Source organism: Oculina patagonica, chromosome 5, assembly GCF_052425735.1.
Source record: "Oculina patagonica isolate OP01 chromosome 5, crgOcupat, whole genome shotgun sequence".
In the NCBI taxonomy this organism is placed as follows: domain Eukaryota; kingdom Metazoa; phylum Cnidaria; class Anthozoa; order Scleractinia; family Oculinidae; genus Oculina; species Oculina patagonica.
Window position 1 is genome coordinate 28,114,890 of NC_135762.1, and position 22,656 is coordinate 28,137,545.

Here is a 22,656-nt window from a genome sequence, read left to right on the forward strand (position 1 = left end):
ATATGTTGCTTCTTTTATTAATTTGTTTATATATTTTTAATTTTCATAAATGAAATACTTCTTACTTTCTTTTGTCGTCGACAAAAAGTTGCTTGCTTGCTTGATTGCTTGCTTGTCTAATGGTCTAACAAACTACACTACGTATACGACCGAGCTTACCTTTAACCATCTAGCTTGTATTTATTGTTGAACGGTTACATTAGTCTCTTCAGTTTTGCATTTTCTTAATAAACGACCTCTCTTTCACCAGGTTTAAGCTTAACCTCGTTCCCGATCATCGACTTTCATCGATTGGTTTCGCCCTGATAATATAAATTAGTATCACCCAACTAGTATGCTAATGCAAATCCTGCATTTTGATTGGTTACCGTAATAATTCGATTTAACGCCCTCCTTCCAATAAGCGCCCCCTTCCGAATAAGCGCCCCCCTTCGAATGTGTTTTTGTTAATAAGCGCCCCTATTCCAATAAGCGCCCCCATTCTAATAAGCGTCCCACTCTTATAAGCGCCCCTATTCTAATAAACGTCCCTATCGTGGATAACTTTCCCTACTGAAGTCATTGACGTCGAATAGATAAACTCATGAATACTTACTCTACCGTACAGGTATATATTTAATGAAAATGAATTTTTTAACAATGACACGAGCATAGGACAAAGAAAAATTCTGAGTCCCCAATGGGAATCGAACCCATGGCCTACCAGATACCGGTACTGCTAAAATGAACAATTCTTCTAAAAGTAACTGAACTTTCAACATTTGTTACTGTTACAGTATCTGTTATTGTTAGTTATTTTAATATTTGTTAAGTTTTGTTTTGAACATTTGGTTGTTTCTCAAAAAATAATAAAGCGCCCTGTCCCGAATAAGCGCCCTGTCTCGAATAAGCGCCCTCCCTTGAGGTGCCAAAAGTAAATAAGCGCCTCGGGCGGTAATTAAAATCGAATCATTACGGTACGCCACAAGAGGACTATTAGGGCCTGTTTATATGGAGGAGAGTTGTCCCTGGTAGGAGGTTAACCCTTTCCCCCGAGCTATCTTTTACCGAGCGTTTATATGAGAAAGTTGTCTCTGTTTACCGAGCCAAAACTTGGCCCTCTCGGTTCAAAAGACTGGCGAAAGTTATTTTGAAATATCTATTAAGGCTGCCTTTTTTAAAATCAGGAACGCTGAACATCGACGAACATCGACGAAGACCATTTTAGACAAATTTTCCGCCGACTTCGATGTTGTTTTGGCCGATTCTAGCATTTGCGCATGCTCCGTATGTGTCAACTTGTCCCTGGTAGGCGAGGCAAAAATAACCAAACTGTTTATATGGAAAAAAGTTGGCTCGCTCCCCAGGGTCACCCTACCATCAAAGCGAGTGACCCTCCACCCAGGGTCACCCTGCCCCCCGAGCCAACTTTGCAATTTCTCATATAAACAGTTCGCAGCTATTTATAAAAAAACGTATGAAAAGCTTTCTCGCCTGGGGTGGCTCGGTATGGAGGGTAACCCTCCTACCATAAGGGCCTGTTTATATGGAAGAGAGTTGTCCCTGGTAGTAATAGTCATCGAGTAGCGAAATTCGACGGTTCTGAAAACCTACCAAAACAATGGCGACCGCTTTGCGTTTTGTGAAAAATTTTTAAAGGAGTTTTTAGATGTCTTTTTTATGAACAGTTTGGTTGGATTTTTTACCAACTTAACATCTGAATGAACGAATTTTCACAAGCTACGCATTTCGATAATGCTTAAAAACGTGACAGTTATGTGAATTTATGCAAATTTGGCGCAATAGAGCGTGACGCTTTCTTTCGTTTAGTTCCCAAATAAATCTTTTTTCAACTTGCATTTTCTAACTTTATTATTGCTTTTTCTGTCCGACTATAGCTAGTTGGGTGATACTAAAACAATAAGACCCTTCGCCCTAAAGGGCCACGGATCAATAGCCAATTCGGCTTCGCCTCATCGGCTATTGGCCGGGTCTAATTGTCAACTAGTAGTTGTCACAAGCGTTTGAGATTGCGTGTGCCTCTTATGGCTTCGAAATAATCTGATTATATTTTGGGTAAGACAAACCAGCAGTTTAACACATTCGATTAACAACACAACATTGTAGCAAAAATCCGTTTAGAAAACAATCCGGCGCTGTTTTGCCTTCCGTTCTCCTTAAATGTGCAAAATTCTTTTCAGGAGGGGCTCACGTTGCAGAGACGTGTTGCTATAGCGACATAATCATGATCTGTTAACCTAAGGGAACATGTTAAAGGGACAGTCGCAGGGACAACTTGTGTTGCACAAGTTAAAAAAAAAAAAATTGCCAGCACACACGGGGTCACGTGACATGACATGCAAGTCTATTACGGTTTACCAGAATCGGGGTCCGAAATTGGCACATTCTGCGTTTCCATGGGCACACCCGCTAAAGTGCATTCAACTGAAAGATACTTGTAATTTCACTGACGTAGTATTCAACTGTTAAGGTGTGTTGTGTTCTTATTAGGCAAGACCTTTCACTCTCGCAGTGCCTCTCTTAACCCAGGTATATATAAATTGGTACATGCAAATTTAATACTGGGGTTTGGCATAGCATCCCATCCAGGTAGGAGAAGAAGTACAGTAGAAACCCGGTAACTCGAACTTTGAAGGGAAACGAAAAACAGTTCGAGTTAGTGGGGTTTCGAGTTATCGGGGTCGATTGAATATTTAATTTGCCAAGTTAATAACTGATAGTTTACTGATTTTCAGCACTTCAGTATACTGAGTCAAGTGCAAATTGAACTTATCTTGTCAGGTACTCTAACAGGATATCATACATTCTTCTACGTGATCTGTTCGTTGCTCTATTCAATGGGCAATTGTGGCTAGTTGCAAGAACCGGGATTCGAGTTATCGGGGTAAATTTGACCCAAATTTTGTTCAAGGAAAATCAAATTTAGTTCAAGTTAGCAGGGTTTTCGAGTTATCCGAGTTCGAGTAGACCGAGTAAAGATGACTGAAAAGAGGGGTCAATTCCAAGGAAACTGGAAGTTAGTTCCAGTTAGCGGGGGTGTTCGGGTTATCCGAGTTCGAGTTACCGGGGTTCTACTGTACTTGTAGTCGCTTAACGTAAGCTCTGGCCTGAATGGCCACTTGGCCCAAACGGAAACTTACCTTACCTAAGTAAATTAAATTACATCTACTCTTTGATGAGTGTTGAAATGGACTCAAACCCTTTTTTTAAGGGAAACAGTATCCCCCGCCCCACCACTACGAAAAAAACCTCCGGTAATTAGTTAATGTATTCGCACCACAGTGGAATCCAACCTTTTGCCACATTATACAAGTTTTTTTAGCAAATAGGGAATTTGTGTGGCGTATGGTTTAATGTGGCTTTACACGAAGTGTGTTTTACTCTAGTCAATGGTAGTCTCCTTTGCAGCCGTTGTTTGGGCTCGTCACGCAACGCTGCCTGGGGACAAGCCTTGCGTGACGACCAAAATAACGGCTGCGAAGGAGACTAATCAATGGCAAGTGTCAATCTCTGATCTCAAATGTTGTTACCGTGAATTGAAATTTGTTTTTTTTTTGGCATCAAAAAGGATAACCGCTTTTACATGGGAATTCAGTTTCCCCCCTACTGTTATCCTCCCACTATTTTTTTATTATATATTAATTTTTTTCTTTTTTTTTAGTTGTAAATATTTGTTTTAAAAATCTTAATAAAAAATAACAAAATAAATAAATAAAATAATAAAAAAATAAGCAACGATAAACTCGCCAGAGAGATAAGAAAGGAGACGCATAATAAACAAACCTTCAATCCGGGCGAACCGGTGTCCTAGCAGATTTTGTCCCACCTGTCCAAATCCATTCTGGCTATCGAGCAACACCCGGACATCTTTGCAAATTTTAGGTCTAGCTAGAAGTCACAAAAAGTTGCTCGAAAATTGCTCGAAAGATGAAAAGTTGCCGAAAAGTTGCCGATTATCTTTGGGAGAAAGGCTTGCAATTGGAAAAATTTACTGAACGTGACGGAAACAAAGCTTAAAAAAAGTTTGATGGGGCGGGGCGGGGGGGGGGGGGGGAGGGGAGGCAGATCCGCAGATCAGAACTCTTCATGATGTTATCCGTCTCAAATTTTTCCAATCTTATACTGTCCCTTCTTCTCTACCTGCAGTTATGACCATCCAGACACTGTTTCTATCTACTTTAGCTGATATTTTTTTAATGGTTCTAATATCTTAGCTTGTCGTTACTATGATCTACGAACGGCACGTTACTACAGGGTATTTATTTACGCATTTCAATGCTAAAGACCCTACTGATTGGCTGGTAACGTTACCTGACTTTTCAAGATCTTTGTAAAGTGTATAATCGATGTGGATCTTTTTATCATTGTTTGTCTGGCTAAGGACTTAACTAAATAAAAATTTAAATGTTATTTTCAGAAACCCATAAGGGTTGAAACGTGTAACTCCCTATGATTCGCATTGTACAAAGCGTTTGCACATTCGTTTACACTTAGTACCATATTTGGAAAATCACGAGAAACATTTAACCAATCAAAATTACTATATTTGGATTGAATTCACAGCGCGCGCTAGCTCGCGCTCGATGGCGTAATCTTGTTTTTGAACAAGTTTGGTTGAATACAGTTAAATTTGGTTAAATTCTCCTGTTTCATCATCTTGAAGTAGTCTTGAAAACTTCGCTTCGATACACTTAATGTATTTCTTTAGTTTCTTTAAGAAATTTACGGCGTTTAGGTCGAAATTCAAGCAACTTACCGCAAAACCAAAAATTATGTTGCGTATGTCATTACGTGCATAAAGCATTCGCGCACAAATTCTTCGTGTTTTCAAATATGGTACTTAGCAAAATGAATATTCAAACGCTGTGCGTGCGCGTTACACGTTTCAACCCTTGTGGGTTTCTGTTATTTTCTAACAGTGACCCAGGGACGGGGGAGGGGGGGGGGGGAAGAAAGTCGGCACTTTTCTTTGAATACATAGCAGTGCTTGGAAACGGTGCGAGTCTATATCAATCAAGCCGTTGCTAAGAAAGACGTCAAACCAAAGTTTTGTTTTCTCAGAAAGATTTAAATATCAATGACTGTGTGCGTGTGAAATGCGAATAGTCGCGGTGTTTGCGTTTGATGTTTGACGCCGCTGAAATGTTTTTGGCATTTTCAGCCAGATTTCTCACCTAATGTCTCACGTCACTGACAATGTTTTGGCGGCGTGGAATAACAAGCGAAAAATTTGTCACGGTTGAAATTTAACAACCAAAAAATGGGAAACAATTGTTAGAACCATTGGAGTTATTTTTAATTAGTATAATTCACAAGCCTTACTTTTGCCAGACTGGTCACCGTTATCACTGTTTGTTGTTTTGATGTCCGGAAGACTTCAAAGGAGCAATCAAAATGCAAATAGCTATTGTGTTTTGTGCACGGTCAAGAACAAATCATGCGAACTAAACAATGAACTTTGTCAAGCTAATCAGTAAGCCCTTAGCAACCATTGGATAGCTACTGCGTAGTCTCGGTTGCCCGGTACCGCTATGATTACTTTTTGAGTCGTGTAACAAAGGAAGTTTCTCCCCCCCCCCCCCCCCCCCTGCAGTGACCGCATCTTTCCACCAATACTTTATGGACTCTCAGGGGGAGCGGACGGTTCGACTGGACCCTCGGTGGGTGCGGAGGATTCAGCTGGAGCACTGCTACTGGTCTGTTGCCATGGATACGATTGTCCTGGTGGTGGGTATTGTGGAGCTGACTCATCTCCAGGGTAGTGTGGTGGTGATTCTAATGGATACGGGTACGCTGGGGGTGGTACTTCTGGGTTCGTTGGGACTGGAGCATAACCCACTGGAGGGAGTGGGTTGAGGTTTAACGCCGGGGCAGAAGGTGCCTGACGGGAGGGGCGAGGGGAATGTTGAACCTCTCCAGGCCGGGTGGTACGAGATGCTGAAGTCGTGGCTGTCGTCATTGGAATTGCAACATCAGCATCGCTGTTTAACTTCTTCTTCCGCTTTACGACACACACGACACAGCAAACCAGTGAAATTACAAATGCCAAAGTAACAACGACTATAATTACAGTGTGAGAGCTCGAGCCTGAAAACAAATTAGAACGGACAAGCAAGTGAGCAGGATAACTTACTAGAAGTAGTCTCCTTTTCAGGTATTATTTCCTTCTTTAGACGGTGCTACTTTCCACTCGAAAACTTGTGAGACGACAATAGTAACAACTATATCCGCCTCACAATAAATTGGGATACTTCACTCCATCTTTCAGGAGGCGCGCTGGCCTAATTAGTTAGTTAGTGTACTGGGCTCTGAAAGGAGTCCTGGAAAGTTAAGAATTAACTCTTATAAAATTTTAAGTGCTGGAAAAAACCCAGAATTTCCTTCTGAGTGTTAGCCCAAGAAAGGAAATTAGGGTCCACACGAACTACCACCTTAATAACGAATTAACTATTCACGACCTGCTCCCGTCTGGCCAGTAGCTCAGTCGGCAGAGCAACGGTTATCTAATCCGGAGGTCGTGGGTTCAAATCCTACCGAGGAAAAAGAATTGTTCCCTGCTTTGTGTGGTTCCGGGTTAGTTTCCGTATAATGAGGCGAGTATAGCCGGCCCAATGAACCATGGGGCTCTGGACAACGCAAAAGGGTGCAACAACCACTAAAACCTTGTAAATTATCGTAAATCAATTCTTGCCTTAAGCATACCGTATTTATTGTTAAATTTTTCGCGATTCCAGTGCGGCGTTTATTCGAGGGCGGCGTTTATTTAAAATTCGATTTATTTCTTGCAAACAACAGCATGGTAACTGAACATTTGAACTTTGAAAACAGGAACATGTTGTAGTACTGGCCTCAAAAGTCATTTTTTCAATATCTTAAATCATTGTTACCATCAAGGAAAATAATTATTTTAGGCTTGCTCAAACTTGATATTTCACTGCATTTCCTTTTTGAGTCTATAATACGAATAAACGCCGCATCCTGATGCGGCGTTTATTAATATTTCCGCTCTTAAATGCGGCGTTTATTCGAGGGCGGCGTTTAATCGAATAAATACGGTATTACTTACAATCATTTCTTCGTGAATTACTAAACTAAGTACAGTAATGTATGTGCAAGTTTGCTCAAACTTGATATTTCACTGCGTTTGCTTTTTGAGTCTATAATACGAATAAACGCCGCATTGTGATGCGGCGTTTATTCGAGGGCGGCGTTTATTAATATTTCCGCTCTAAAATGCGGCGTTTATTCGAGGGCGGCGTTTAATCGAATAAATACGGTATGACTTACAATCATTTCTTCGTGAATTATTGAACTAACTACAGTAATGCATATACGTAGTCTATTGCTTCACGGTTAACATTTCTCACTTACTGGGTTTTTCCTCTGCTGTGAATGTTGCCTTGAACCCCCCGTAATTTGAATAATCCGAGTCTGACCTGAAGGCCACCAACATGTACCGACGGTTTGAGCGGATGTCATCTGGAGCTGTCAAGCCACAGAATCGTCCTTTACTTTCACTATTTAAGCCATTCCCATCTCTAACTTCCACATAATCCTTTGTACATCATTCACTCCACTGCAAGGCAAATCTGTCAAAGGTGAGTTTTACAATCTCCCCCTCTGGTACAGTGATAAGCCAATCACAGCTCGAGTCTGGCGGATACGTGGAGTCCTCCTTTGGACTTTGTAGAGTTCCCTGTGAGCCAGTTAACTTTAGGTCAGTTATTGTTGATGTTCCCTGCGAAACACACCTCCTTTGAACTGGCAGGTACCCCTACAGCTATATAGGGACAAATACATACTTGTCAATTCATGCAAAATAGTCAAACTGTTATGCACATGGTTCCCATGTTTTGCTGTGGTTTTTATTCTGGTTTATTAGCTATGACACAAGTCTGAATTGCGAAAGCGAAACGTGAGCAAATTATCGCCAGGTAGAGAGAAAAAAAGTTTTATGTGCATGATTTACTGTACGCGGTTTTCCTAATAAAAAGTTAAAAAAAACTTACTATATTTAAAGAGGAAGCCTCAGCAACTATTGCTGGTTTTCAGGCGGATTCTCAAAACAGGTCGAATTTGTAATTGAAAATGTTGGTTTTTCAGGAGGGAGGGAAACCGGAGAACCCGCTAGAACCAACAACAAAGTCAATCCACATAAGACGCCGGGTCTGGGAATCAAACCCGGGCCACATTGGTGGGAGGAGGGGGCAATCACCACTGCATCATCCCTGCTCCCCAACACGTGTAACAATGTCTCGTGTAAACATGATAGCTGTTATCCAATGGGGTAAACATTTCTGATGAGACACTCCGTAATACTTATATATTTTGTACCTGGAATTCTATTTCCGGACATTTACGATATCATGCATCATTTAATAACAAACATTTCTAGCTTACTAGTACTGGGTTTATCCTCCGCTATGAATGAAGCCTTAAATCCACTGTAAATGAAGTCTGTCTCAGTTGAGTCTGATCTGAAACGCAACTGCATGTACCGACCACTAGAAGTAATGTCATCTGGACGGTGAGCACAGAATTTCCCTTTACTCTCACTATAATTGTACTTCCCATCTAGAATCTCCACATAATCTGCTGTACATACACCCGACCAGGAGCTCCGTTGCAAATCAAATCTATCAAAGCTGAGTTTCACCGTCTTCCCCTCTGGTACAGTGATGAGCCAATCACAGCTCAGATCTGGAGGATAGACGGCGCCTCTTAGTGGACTTTGTAGAGTTCCATGTGAAGCAGTGATTTTCAGATTGTTATTGTTGACGTTCCCCGAGAAACATAACTGGTCGGAAGTGGCACCTATGGACACAAAAACAACATCATTACATTTCTTAAAAAAAAGCATTTATTAGCCAAATTTCTTGAGGGGGTGTTATCTTGTAAAGCTTTAATCCGCTAAATTTTGAACATCGATTCCGCTAAAATAATGCGATTTTGTGTCCAAGTTTTCAGCTAAAAGTAGACCAAACTGAATGACGATATATGACCTAGCGATAAATCATATCCTCCTTTGTGTTATAACAGAAACGAAACTCTCCTTTTCAAAAACTGCTGAAAGTTATTTGCTTCTAAGAAATAAAAATGTGAAATCCAAACTTCAAACCAATATGCTATCAGAACATCTTCTTTTTGAAAAGGGAATTTCAAAATTCGCTTCTGTCATAACACAAAAGACTACACAAAGTTAATGGCCATCGCGAATCAACGTCTGAAATTCTAAATTGGCGAAGAAAACTTGGACACAAAGTTGCAGGTTTTTCTGCCCAATTAGAGGCAGTATTCAGAGAGCTGCTTGGAACTGGCCATGTCAGACTCTTTCCCCAGGGGCACCTTTCAATCGCTCCAACTTTTCTATGCCGTTTTTTTCTCGAAGTCTCGAGTTTCCCTCGTCCCCACTCATTACCCCTGGGTTTCCGAGGATAGTGAGAATGACTTCATAAAACTTTCAACCTTGAATTTTAATTTTAATTTTTTTTTTAAACAGTCAAAAAGTGTACAAAATTAATGTCCAACTTTTTTCTAAGAACGATGATACATTTCTTTATTGTTGGTAAGAATCAAATAGCTACAAATACTGAAAACTCAGTGAAAAAGCCTACAGATATTGGGAGAACTGAGCATCTGAATAAATTCTCATGACAACATCTTAGCGGGGTAATTTGAAGGGAAAGTCACAACACTTGCTCATAACTGTATCAAATCAAAGATCTCTTCGAGATATCGACTTTTTTTGCATGAAGTTAGTATGAGTAAAAGGTTTATCCTGGGCATTGCTGTTCGAACATATCATGGAAGAATTCAAACCTCTTTCAGTTCAAGCATTTTTTTCATTTTCGCGGAGGAAATGCTGTATTTGTCAGTCGCGACGGCTGGGTGCTTTGCGACTCATATACTTTGGCTTGGTTAAAAATGGTAAACTTTGACGTTTGCCTTTAATCGAAATAGTTGTTTCCTTTCGAGTTAGAAAGATTTCTACTCGGCTTAATAAAGGTTACGCACGACAGAGTTACCTTTTGTCTCGTCACGCAATCTTAACCCCACATTGAGAAGTAAATTTTCGTTTGGATATTACCAAAAGCCGCTTCTCCTCGCGTTATTCTTTACCTTACGGATACACATGCCATTTCTAACGACTACATTTCCAGTAAAACAGTTGCTGTTTATTTTTCTAATGGCGATGCATTAACTTCTGAACAGAAGCAAAAAGGTTTAGCGTTTACTGCTTCCACCGGAAGTAATTTCGCAACAGGCTACAAAAACACTTGTAAATATCACTTAACACATTTAATGATGTTGCAATTCTACATTGTGCAATTCAGCAGAAATAATCAATTGTCACGAAATGAGTTCCCTTTGGTTAACTATTAGCAACGTTTTAGTGTGTGAAAGACTTGTACCAGTACAAATTTGCGTTGTTAATCGTTTTAGGTTAAATTAATATTAACGCCTAAAGACTTGTACCAGTACAAATTGCGTTCTTAATCGTTTTAAACTTCGCTGCCTTCGAACGCTGAACCCTTTACATTCTTAATTGGTTATGTGACGTAAGATTTGGGCTACTCACGTTTTTGATTGTTATATAACTTTTGTAAATTTTGACAAGTCACGTTTTTTCTACAAGAACGGAAGTGCTGAAGCACAACTATAGAGTGACACTTTACAAGTCATGCGCTTTGATCACCCACAGCGGAAAGTATTCCCTTGAGAAATTAAAACAGTCCCTTGAGAGTTATCAAGAATGTGGTTCCTTCCGGTTCCAGATTACCCCAAATAACTGCTATTCTCCTTCTTTTTGCTTGTAAACAAGCAAAAAAAGTCGAAAAAAAGACCAACCAACCAACCAACTAACCAAACAAACAAACAACAAAAACATTTAAGTGTGATTTCAGAGGCGGTATTCAGAGAGCTGCTTGGGAATGGCCCTGTAAGACGGTTTCCCCAGGGGCACCTTTCAATGGCAACAACTTTTCTATGCCGAGTCTCGAGTTTCCCTCGCCCCCACTAATTGCCACTGGGTTTCCGAGGATGGTGGGAATGACTTCATAGAACTTCAAAAATAATAAGCCACCTTGAATTGTAATTTTTTTAAACAGTCAAAAAGTGTGCAAAAATTTGTTATCCAACTTTTTTTCCATGATACATTCTTTGTTGTTGGTAAGGATCAAATAACTACAATACTGTAGCAAAATTTTTCTTCTTAAAACCGAAAACTCGGCGAAAAAGCTGCAGATATTGGACGAACTGAGCATCTGAATAAATTCTCACGACAACATCTTAGCTGGGTAATTTGAAGGGAAAGTCACAACACTTGCTCATAACTGTACCACAAAAGACCAATCAACCAACCAAACAAACAAACAACAAAAACATTTAAGTGTGATTTGTTTAAAGCTTTGACGTTTGATTGGTTAAGGGACCACTATGGCACTGCAAATAACTACTTCTACAAATAACGAACGAAGTGTCCTGAGTATCCAACTTTGCGAAGACAGAGTAGTCTGTTGTGGAGGCATCACGCTCTCCACCACATTACCAAATGAACAAAAAATGTGATCAGTGACTAATACTTACTTTCGGGATCTACAGCTTCAAAACGTGCCTTGAATCCTCTATTCTCTAGTTGACCGTCTGAGATGGATTGAAAAATAACCGTCATGTACCTTCCGGTAGAATAAACATCTGATGGGCCCATTGATAGGAAGTTTCCACAATAAAGGGCAAGCTCTTTGCTTTCCGGGACCTGTCCATCGTGTATCTGCACATAATCTTTACTCGTTTTTGTACTACGTTTACAATCTTCAGGGTCTAGGTTAAGTTCAAAGTTTTCAAACCTCAGTTTAACTACGTTGCCTGCAGGAACAGAGATTGTCCAAATGCACCTGACATCATCTGGGTAATAATAGGGGAAATTAGGGCTTAAGAATGTACCAGAAGAACCACTGAGCCTACGGACCTTATTTCTCCCATCCGATGAACGACATATTCCAGAGGCTTCCTCTGTAAAGAACAAATATTAAACATCACATAGTGAAGCTACCAGCCCATGTGCGCGTGTCAGTTGCAACAACATGCTGGGAAAAAAGAATCTGAGGCTTCAAGGCAGTGCAAAGGGTACCCCCGCCCTCCCCTCCCTAAGACGATTCCATTAATAAAATTAAGAAAAATATACCACCCTTGCCCCAACAACCCTCCATTTCCAACCTCATAAAATAATAATTATTAAATTTCGGAATTCAACTCTCACTTATTCGGGACCATACTAGCAAAATGGGGATTATCACTTGGAGAATATCAAATGTTATTAAAAACTAGCAATGGTATATTGCAATTTCTGAGTTTTGATTGGTTAACAGGCAATGGTATATGAGCTCATATACCATTGACGACAAATTTGGCGGCCGATACGCGTCAACGAAAATATCTGGGAGCTCAAATATTGCAATTCTTTGGGCGTTTTTAACAAAACAATTCTTCCACTTGCGCTTGTTGGATATGGGATCGTTATAGCCAACTTGGCGCTACGCGCCTTTTGGCTATCTACCATCTCATATCCAATGCGCGCTCGTGGAATAATTGTTAAATATTCCTCGGTTTTCTTGAGCCAAGGGTATTATCCTCCAATATACCAGCAAGCAAGCAAGGGGTTCATTTATTTTATTACCTTCTGATTTTTTTTTCTACAACGCGCTTTATGGCAGTAAAGAGGAAAAAGAAAACTACAGTGATAATTACGGTGTGGGCTGCGGTTGAAATAAATGCAAGTTGATTGGTTAATTTGTCTTTTAAGAACTTTCGGCGGATATCAAATTGGGTGCGGTGCATTATCTGATACCTGTCGTCCAGCTTTGTATCACTTGATATGTTTTATGCAACGAAAGCGCAAGGAAATTAAACGGTGGGTTACAACAAATGATATTTCTCGGTTTTGGCTGGGTCTCATAACATGTTCAGACCAATTGCGCGAGAAATGATGGATTATAACTGGCAATATTCTCCTAGTTTGGTGATTACACCTGATAAATAACGGGTATTAGTAGAAACTCAACCGTGTTCTAATGAAAATCCGCGAATCTGATTGGTTTTCCCACTGTTTTCTATTTAACAATTAGACTACGAGCCCGAGTTTTCTATTTTAACAATAGAGTGTTTCTGTCGAGGAACTATCGGCTGATAGTTGCCCCGCGGAAATTTGATGTTCTTAAAACAAATATTCGCTTCGAGGGCAAATATGCTAGTTTTAAGAACATCAAATTTCCAAGGGGCAACTATCAGACCGATAGTTCCGAGACAGAAACACTCTATTGTCTTTATTGTTCACCACTAAATTTTCTTCCGGCCGCGCGCACATACAAAAACAAGCATCGTGAATTACTTTTACTTTTGAGGATAAAAAACTCAATTGAAAGCTGAAATTTAACAAACGAAACAAAACCAGACGAGAAACCCACTAAATGCAGTGAATTTGGTTGGGTTTTTTTGTCTGCAGGCAGCTTGTTTACAAAAAACAGTCACGGGCGGGCACTATCGATCCGGGCATTTTTCACGGGAGGGCACTATGGGCTGATAGTGCCCTCCGGCGGACGGGCACTATTGCGTCACGTGTTCAATTTAAACCAATCAGAATCAGAGAAAATTTAGTGGTGAACTATAACGGCGAATAGAAAACAGTGGGAGAACCAATCAGATTCACGAATTTCCAATAGAACACAGCTGAGTTTCTACTAATCGCTGAAAGAAAATGATCGCGCGCTCGTTGCTCATTTAAAGATTAGTTTTTCTTCATTTTTGGCTTATAAGAACCTAAAATTGTAGGTTTTTGGACTGCAGTCCTGTAAGAGTTAAATTTCTACTAAAACAATTAGACTATTCGCCCTCGTTTTCTATGAGCTAGCGATAGTCAACTCGCTCATAGAAAACTCCGGGCTCGTAGTCTAATTGTTAAATAACAGAAATAGCAGCTGGGGTGTATAATCTATTACAGCACTGTACCTTCTTTAACGGCTGAAAAGCTCAAGCTAAACCCTTTGTAAGTATAATAGTCGTCTGTACGAAAGTTGACATATAGGTACCGGCCAGTGGAATAAATAACTTCTGGAGTTGTTGAACCACAGTATGATCCAAGAAGGCTTGACCCCGTGCTGTTACCATCATAAAACCTAAGCTCATCATCACATTCCACCGCAAAGTCACTGAATGTCACCTTCACGTACTACATGTTTGTAGCCACCAGATAAAAGGCCATTGTCAACTTCAAGCAGCCAGTTGCAATTCAAGCCATTGTCAGGATTTGAGGGATAGTAGGGGCTGGTAAGAGTTTTTTCGTAGGATGCAGCATTAACCACCAATCTGTTATACGGACAAACTAAAAGGTAATTAAAAATGTGTAAAAAAAGTTAATTATCGACATTAAACAATACTGAAAACAGCAAACTAACAAAAAACACCTGGGAAAAAGGGGTGGATCTCTTTCCTTGGACAGGACATTCAGTTTTGTAAAAAATTACTGTCAGTTTTAGTGATTTAAAACGTAATACAATCGGTAACGTAAAGTCAGTTAACTTGAAAAAGTCAGGCTGAACGACTTTTTTTAAGTTCTGAACTTGTGGCCTGTAAAAAGAGCTGATATAAACAATAACAGTTCCCCCTTTTCTGCAACAGCAATTACAACAACAACGTACTAATTATACTTACATATTTAAAATATTACAAAAACTTAAGACGCAGTACTATCACTAACTATGCTTACAATATGTACGAAATTTATGTTTTAACAGACTACTACAGCTACGATTTCCAATTTACTTCATATCTTCACCTGAGTTAATGTTTTAGGTGCATACGGCCAGTGAATGAGCCGGAGTGCTTCGCCAAGTTTTAATGCTTTTTACTGAAAAGCAGAAAAATCCCTGTAACAGTACGTCTTCATTTTATTTTATTTAATGGCCGTTGATTGTAAAAGAACATTTGTCACTTACTTGCTTCATTTTCAGCTGTGAATGTAGCTTTAAATCCCTCGCTAGATCCACCCAAAAAATAGACTGATTTAAAACGCACCAACATGTATTGACCACTTGAGCGAACTGGGTGCTTTGGAGTATCGTCGAAGTAAAACCCACAAAATTTTCCTATACTCTTACTGTAAGTGTTATTTCCATCAAAAACCTCCACATATTCTGCGATACAGTGTGACGGCAGAACAAATCTGTCAAAGGTTAGTTTTACAATGTTTCCCTCTGGAACAGTGATCAGCCAATTACATAGCAAACTATGGTACGAATAGTCACTCTGTGGACTTTGGAAAGTTCTATTTAACCCAGTTAATCTCAGGTTGTTATTGTTGATGTTTCCTGGGAGACACAACTCTTTGGTTCTGCCAGCTGTAAATAAATACACGTGTTATAAATTAGACCTTTTAATTCCATTGTTATTCTGTAGATGTTGTAGTACTGTTGGCCTGTTCCTCCCCGTTCAGTTAGCTGGGGAGCTGCCTTGTCCAAACCCCTTTGCAAACCAAATGCCTGGAATAGGCTGTACTGTGTGGAACTTAATGGATATAAAAAACTGACAAAAGATTGACAAAATTTGCAAGGCTACTTATCTTGAGATCATTAATGACTAAATTTAAATCTTTATCAGAAGTTGTTAAACAGTTTTAAAAAAAATAAGTTAACTCTCGGATGTACAAGGGGGGGGGGGGGGGGGGTTCCCCATAAGGTTTTTGGAAATTTTGAAAAGAGGATTTACTCTACAATGCTGAAACTTTCAGTAGCTGTTAATCCATATCCCTTGCGGAAATTTTGATATGTCAATCATGGGCCATGATATTTTAAACAGAATTGTACGATTTGATTATTTTCACATTGGCTGAAATGGAATATAGTGGGGTAAATTCTGAAGATCAAACAGATATAGCAGAAATGCTAAACTCCTTTTTCACAGAAGTTGGGCCAAGCCTTAGTGGAGACGTAACAGAAGTTGATAAATCCTTCGACGAATTTCTTACCGCAACTGATAAAAATTTTGTTTTTGAAAAAACGACACCTACACGTGTTTTTGCACTACTATCAAAGCTTTGTAGGTCAAAGGCAACAGGATTAGATAATATTTCAGCGAAACTTCTAAGGGAATGTCCTGATTTACTGGCGGAATCTCTCACTCATATATTTAATCAATCCCTAAAGACGGGTATCTTTCCCGATGAGTGGAAATCTACCAGAGTCACTCCATTGTATAAAAATTCTGGGAAGCGTTCTGATCCGACGAATTATCGGCCAATATCAGTAATTCCAGTTGTGGCCAAAGTCTTTGAACGGATAATTTACGATCAACTTTATCATTATTTAACGAAAAACAACTTTCTCTCGTGCCATCAATCTGGTTTTCGATCTCTGCATTCCACGCTCACCGCACTTATCGAAGCTACAGATAGCTGGGCCTTGGATATAGACCGTGGTCTTGTTAATGCCGTAGTCTTTTTAGATCTCAAAAAGGCATTTGATACAGTAGATCACGATATTTTGTTGCGAAAATTGCAATACTATGGGATTTGTTGGACCAGTCATCAATGGTTTGCTTCTTATTTAGATAATCAAACACAGATTTGTCATATTAATTCTTGTAAGTCAACTCCGAAATGTCTAAGATGTGGTGTTCCCCAGGGAACAATTTTGGGACCTCTTCTGTTTTTGATATATATTAATGACTTACCACACTGTCTGACATATTCGGAACCCAGAATGTACGCAGATGATACTAGCCTAACACTTGCTAGCACTGACATTGAGCATATAAATTATCGCCTTAATCACGACCTGAGAAATGTGTACGAATGGCTGTCTGCTAACAAGCTTACTCTAAATATGACGAAAACTGAGTTTATGCTTATTGCATCAAGGCAAAAGTTATCACAATTTACGGAAAGTCCCTCTCTTACTATAAATGAGAACGCAATAGAACAAGTAACCTCCGCTAAATCCCTCGGAGTTTATGTTGATCAAAATATAAACTGGGAGTGTCATATTGAAAACATTTCTAAGAAGATAGCTTGTGCCATTGGTGCAATTAAACGAATTCGGCATCTCACTCCATTTAATATTTTAATCAAAGTTTATAATAGCCTTATTTAACCACAATTTGATTATTGCAACGCAGTGTGGGGAAGCTGTAACAAGGGCCTTGCTGAAAAACTGCAAAGGCTTCAAAACCGCGCAGCTCGTACCCTAATGTCTGCGAGCTATGATAGTAATTTAGATGATTTGTTCCGGACACTGGGGTGGCGAAGACTCTATTATCAAAGATTGGAACAGAAGTCTATCCTAATGTATAAAACATTACATGGTATGACTCCTGATTATCTGAGATCAAGATTCGTGTATCGTGACGATGTTAATGCTTATCGTTTAAGGAATACCGAAAACAAATTAGTTCTTCCACAACCTCGAACTGACTATCTCAAGAAAAGTTTTTCGTACAGCGGAGCTCAGTTGTGGAACAACTTACCTGTAGACCTAAGACAAGCATCTTCACTGGCCGATTTCAAATCTAAATTAAGTCGGCACAGTTTAAAGTAATATCTAAATTTTAAGTAAATTTTAGACACGGCCTCCATGAAAAGCAGACTTTTCTTTTGTTATTTTGAATTTGTTGTTATTAAATTTTTGTAGTTAGTTAGATAGGTAGATAGTCCAGTAACTTAATTGACTGATGGAAAAACCGTGTATAAATAAAGTTATCTTATCTTATCTTATGTTATCACATTGGCGCGATCCATAAGCATTCTGGCTTGATCTTGCATCAGTTTCTGTTATTTTCTGACTTTCTAAGAAAATGGTGAAATCCAGGATGGCGTATCCAAGATATCGATGTCACAACTAACAAAAATTATGTCATCTTGTAGAGTATGCTACGGGATTTCTACTTAGTGCAAAATAATTTTGCTGTGCCTTAAAAGAACATGTGAAGCATTCCATCCACCCCCACCCCCCCCCCCCCTCCGCTCCCTTGTACAATGGTGGGGGTATGTATTCGCTTGTACATCCGAGGGTTAAGGTTAAGGTTACATCCGTCAGGCTAACCAAAGTGCTTAGGCTAACCGGAGAGCGTTTCAGGCTTTACTACCAATTTAAGTGCATCTTAATGCACTCTGGTTGCCCTGAATATATAGCACTCTAGTTAGCCTGTTCGCAGTTAGCTCTCATTAATTGCAATGGGTTTTGCTTGTTTTGGTAGTTTGTTTTGTTTTGCTTGTTTCAGCCATTTTGTTATTTTTCCTAGCCTCCAGGTGGCTCGGGAAAATACTATGCAACTCACAAGATATTTGCGCATATAAGATGTTAAACCATCAAATAAGGCCCCGTATATATCCAGAGGTCTAAAATATAATAAAATGTCAAAATTGACCAGAATAAGCAATTTATGCCCTAAACTTCCCAGCTTGAATACTGTTTTATTCTGTAGCAATTAAAGCTTTGCACAAATAATCAGATAGATTGAATATAACCTCTGGACCTTTATATGCCAAGAAACTTGACAACCACTAATTTATCACCACAAAAAAGGTAGGCTGCGAGATAATAAAAGATATACATGTATTTGTTATATTCATACCAATTCAACTTACTAATGTTCTGTGCAAAACTATTTCTTGGTACCCAGGAAACCAATATTAGACCTTTAAGATAAGAAACAAATAAATGTAAAGTAATTTGTCAGCATGAATTATAATTCATTAACAAGATTGCAATTTAACATAATAAAAATTAGTAACTCTACTCACTAAAAATCAAATGGATCTAAATGTAACATTCCACAAACTGATAATAAAAAGAATTAAAAATGAAAAGTAATATTTTTACAGAAATTACTGAGTTCACTTTGTTTTTATACATTATCAAAACAACACGTGTGACAGCTAATCCCTGTGGTGTAAACACAATCTTGTCCTGGCGAGGTTTGTATTACAATGGCGTCTTTTGTTCATAGTCAATAGACAGAGCAGAATATTGAACTTGATTGTCTCTGCTCTGATAATGTTTTTATTTCTTCACAGTACGTTAATTACAACACTTTTCAGGGTTGTGTTTTTTTGTAAGAGATTAGGTTTAAAATATAAGATATTGATGATATTGAAACCGTGCATGAGACAGGCCAACTAATTATAATTGCAATTAAGAAATCTTAAATTGAGACAAGAGGCCAATAGCATTAAATTTATTAGCGTCCAAAATGGCATTTACAATATTATAATTAAAAGTTAAAGCCGCTAAGTTAACAGTTTTGATTTTTTTTTTCACTGTTCCGGGAAAGCACAGCTACGCAACATAAAATAAAACTAACTTAAATCTACCTTCCAAACTAATTCAAGCTTTAACACTTCAATTTCAACAAGAGCTCTTAGAGCTTACAACTGCGCTGGTCTCGTGAGCACTTTAGGGGAGCCATGTGGGGGGAACAAAAAATGCACCCCCCCCCTGCCCTTATCCCCTTTACCTGCGTCGAACAATGTTGCGACTGACAAACAAGATGGTAAGAAAACACCTTGCGTGACATTTCATGGTTGACTAGTTCCATCCGAAATTAAACATTTTTCTTTTATGCTAATGGTGGCCAAATTTAATTCCCACGATCCTGATCCGTGAAACAAAAAAATCTTTTAAATCAGCATCCAGTGTTGTCTTGAATTTCCGTTTAAAGATTGAATAACTCACTCCGAAAATGGAATATTTTACTAGTGAAGTAAGCCTTACATGTTTGTCTCAGTGGGTTTCCTTCAGATTTCAGAAATCTTCTAGATGACACAGCTTCAAAAATACATAACGCTAAAAAGTCGAATATTTCACACTTAACATGCTAGTTTAAGACCAAAGGATTTGTTTGGTTTCCATTTGTAGCAGATTTAAAGCTTTCAAAACATTGCGTGATTCTTGCCTATCGTCATCAAAGCCTTGTGAAAATGAAACTTGCCAACGCCAGCACATTCCAGGACACAAACGTAATGTAAATAAATGTAAATTCTTGCCCGCTAACTCGTATTTTTCTTTCAAAGCATGAAATTTTAGTATTTTCTTTGATTCAAACACTTCAAAATACTTCACGCTGAATTTTTGAAGTAAAGACCAAAGGATTCGCAAAGATTTGAAAGGTAGCTGATAATAGCTTTGAAAAATTACGTGACGCGAGGTCTAGCCGATCGAAAGTGAAACTTGTCATGTCAGCACATTCTTTTAAACCAACGTAATTGTATTTATTCACAGATTCTGTCCCGCTGAATTATAATTCTCTTTGAAAGCGTCGAAGTTAATCATTTTCCATGAGTCAAACGCTTCAAAATCGAATATTTCACACTTAACATTTTTTGTAAAGACAACAAGAAGCTACTTAGTAGCTCGAAACCGGGTGGTTAATGTTTAACCACTCTTTTAGCTAACAAGAAAGCCTAAGGCTTTTAGACGTATACCCAGTAGCGTTTTATTTCCTTTTGTTGCTGTTCAACAAGAAGTGCGTTATGTTGAAGCGTGACATGCGATATACGATACTCAGCCGTCAGTGTACACCTTATTATTTATTAAAGGTCAAAGGCACTTTGGTCGCTTTTGAAGACTTTGAAGGTAGAGATATCAGAGTTGTTTTCGTTCTACTTTTAAAACGCATAATATATAACTTGACTCTTTCAATTATATGTCGTACTGGTCATTTCTAACTGAGCAGCAATTCTATTTTGCTTTGTGGTCTAAGCGATGATTTATTGTTGAGTTAAACACACGAAAAACGCGTATAACGCACGTAATTTTAATCCCTCAAGTGGCAAGTAATTTAAAACATTTCCTCCGTCCCATTCTCCTTCCTCCACTGAGGCAATTTCAAGTGGGTGATAAAAGATGACCTGTTTTAAGCCAATCAACATGCGTGACCTTCAATGCCCTACCGACAAAAAAAAAAAAACAAGAAGCTACTGAGTAGCTCGAAACCGGGTGGTTAATGTTTAACCACTCTTTTGGCTAACAAGAAAGCCTAAGGCTTTTAGACGTACCCAGTATCGTTTATATTTCCTTTGTTGCTGTTCAACAAGAAGTGCGTTATGTTGAAGCGTGACATGCGATATACGATACTCTGTGGTCAGTAAATAAGGTCAAAGGCACGTTAAACGCTTTTGAAGACTTTGAAGGTAGAGATATCAGAGTTGTTTTCGTTCTACTTTTAAAAGTCATAAAAATATAATGTGACTCTTTCATTTAAATCTCGTACTGGTCATTTCTAACTGAGCAGCAATTTTATTTTGCACTGTGGTCTAAGCGATGATTTATTGTTGAGTTAAACACATGGAACACGCGTATAACGCACGTAATTTTAATCCCTCAAGTGGCAAGTTATTTTTAACATTTCCTCCGTCCCATTCCCCTTCCCCCATTGAGGCATACTGAGGCAATTTCAAGTGGGTGATGAAAGGTGACCTGTTTTAAGCCAATCAACATGCGTGACCTTCAATGCCCTACCGACAAAAAAACTAAAAAAAAAAAAAACCGAAGGTAGATTATGAACCGGGGGGCACCAGACCCCCACCCGGTTAAAAATCGAAGGTAGATTATGAACCGGGGGGCACCAGACCCCCACCCGGTTAAAAAAAGAGAACACGTTTCCATTTGTTACTGATTTGTAGCTTCTAAACATCGCGTGACTTCAATCTCGACCGAGTGGAGGTCTGCGTCTGGTCACTGACAAAACTAATAAACCCCGTGCAGAGCAAGAACTGCGCAGCGCAGTTAAAAAGTTCCGCATTGCGGAGGTTATGGAGCGTGTATCACGAAGTCAATTTGTGGCCCCAATAATTATGTTTGTATCACTTGGCACATTTATATTAGAAGAAAAAGACAATCTTACCTAATACCATACAACCTACGATGTGATCCATGAGAAAATGTCACAATTTCAAGGGAAATAGAAAGCTTTTCACCGACGGAAGCTCCCGGAAGCACCGATTGTTTTTGTTTTTGTGCCTAGGCCTCCCCGGTTAAAAGAGAAGATAGGCTCTGGGGATGAGAGTGTCGGATTGGTTCCCAGACCTACCTCCCTTGGGAAAGCCTGGCGGAACAAGCGGAAATTCCATTCTAAAAACAATCCTATCGCTTCCGGAGTGTTTTCACTCTCGGCTAGAATTGTACTGACACATTAAAAGTTGATGAAAGTTGTTGAAAGGATTTGTTGTAATTTCGACGCCCCATCTTAAAAGTTCATCTTATTATGGCTGAAGGAAATCGTAAGAAAGAAATCTGTGGTGGTTCGCCTTCTCGTGAAACCTGATCGAATGTTTTGATCTGTAACAGCAATTTGTGAAAAAAAAAACCCAATGTTTTCCTGGGCCATCATAGAGCCGAAATCTTAAGCAATTATTGGATGAGGTTGAGCATGACACAGCTCAGCGGACGCACAGGTCCGCGGCGTCAAGCTCTGCGGCGGTAACAAGCAAAGAAAGCGGCAGGAGATGCGTTTAATTTTCCAACTTGGCACCTGCCAACCGCGCGGCCTCAACTTAGATTTCCGTTTCTATTGAGGTTCTCGCGCGCGCGCGTGCTAGAGACATGAAATAAATACCCTCGTGGCGTATTTTTAACGGTAGTTTTAGTTACGACCAATTTACCACTGATG

At 39.3% G+C, this 22,656-nt stretch overlaps 1 protein-coding gene across 1 annotated transcript; it reads right to left on the reverse strand.

Moving 5' to 3' along the window:
- Positions 1-5,596: 5,596 nt before the first annotated feature.
- On the reverse strand, positions 5,597-21,988 carry LOC144654349 (tolloid-like protein 2). The gene is made up of 7 exons (XM_078514477.1): positions 21,892-21,988; positions 18,635-18,685; positions 14,991-15,392; positions 11,587-12,012; positions 8,401-8,814; positions 7,372-7,780; positions 5,597-6,087 (listed from the first exon to the last, which is right to left on the reverse strand). The coding sequence occupies exons 1-6, from the start codon at positions 21,920-21,922 to the stop codon at positions 7,719-7,721; spliced, it is 1,386 nt and encodes a 461-aa protein (XP_078370603.1). The 5' UTR covers positions 21,923-21,988; the 3' UTR covers positions 5,597-6,087; positions 7,372-7,718.
- Positions 21,989-22,656: the final 668 nt, after the last annotated feature.

Excerpts from the sequence above, each read along its gene's own strand:
- LOC144654349 (XM_078514477.1), bottom strand. The coding sequence starts at position 21,922 with ATGGATCACATCGTAGGTTGTATGGTATTAG. Across the intron at positions 8,815-11,586 it reads TGAAGCTGTAGATCCCGAAA|GTGCCACTTCCGACCAGTTA; the intron begins GTAAGTATTAGT and ends TTGTGTCCATAG. Across the intron at positions 7,781-8,400 it reads GGAGGATAAACCCAGTACTA|CTGTAGGGGTACCTGCCAGT; the intron begins GTAAGCTAGAAA and ends GTCCCTATATAG.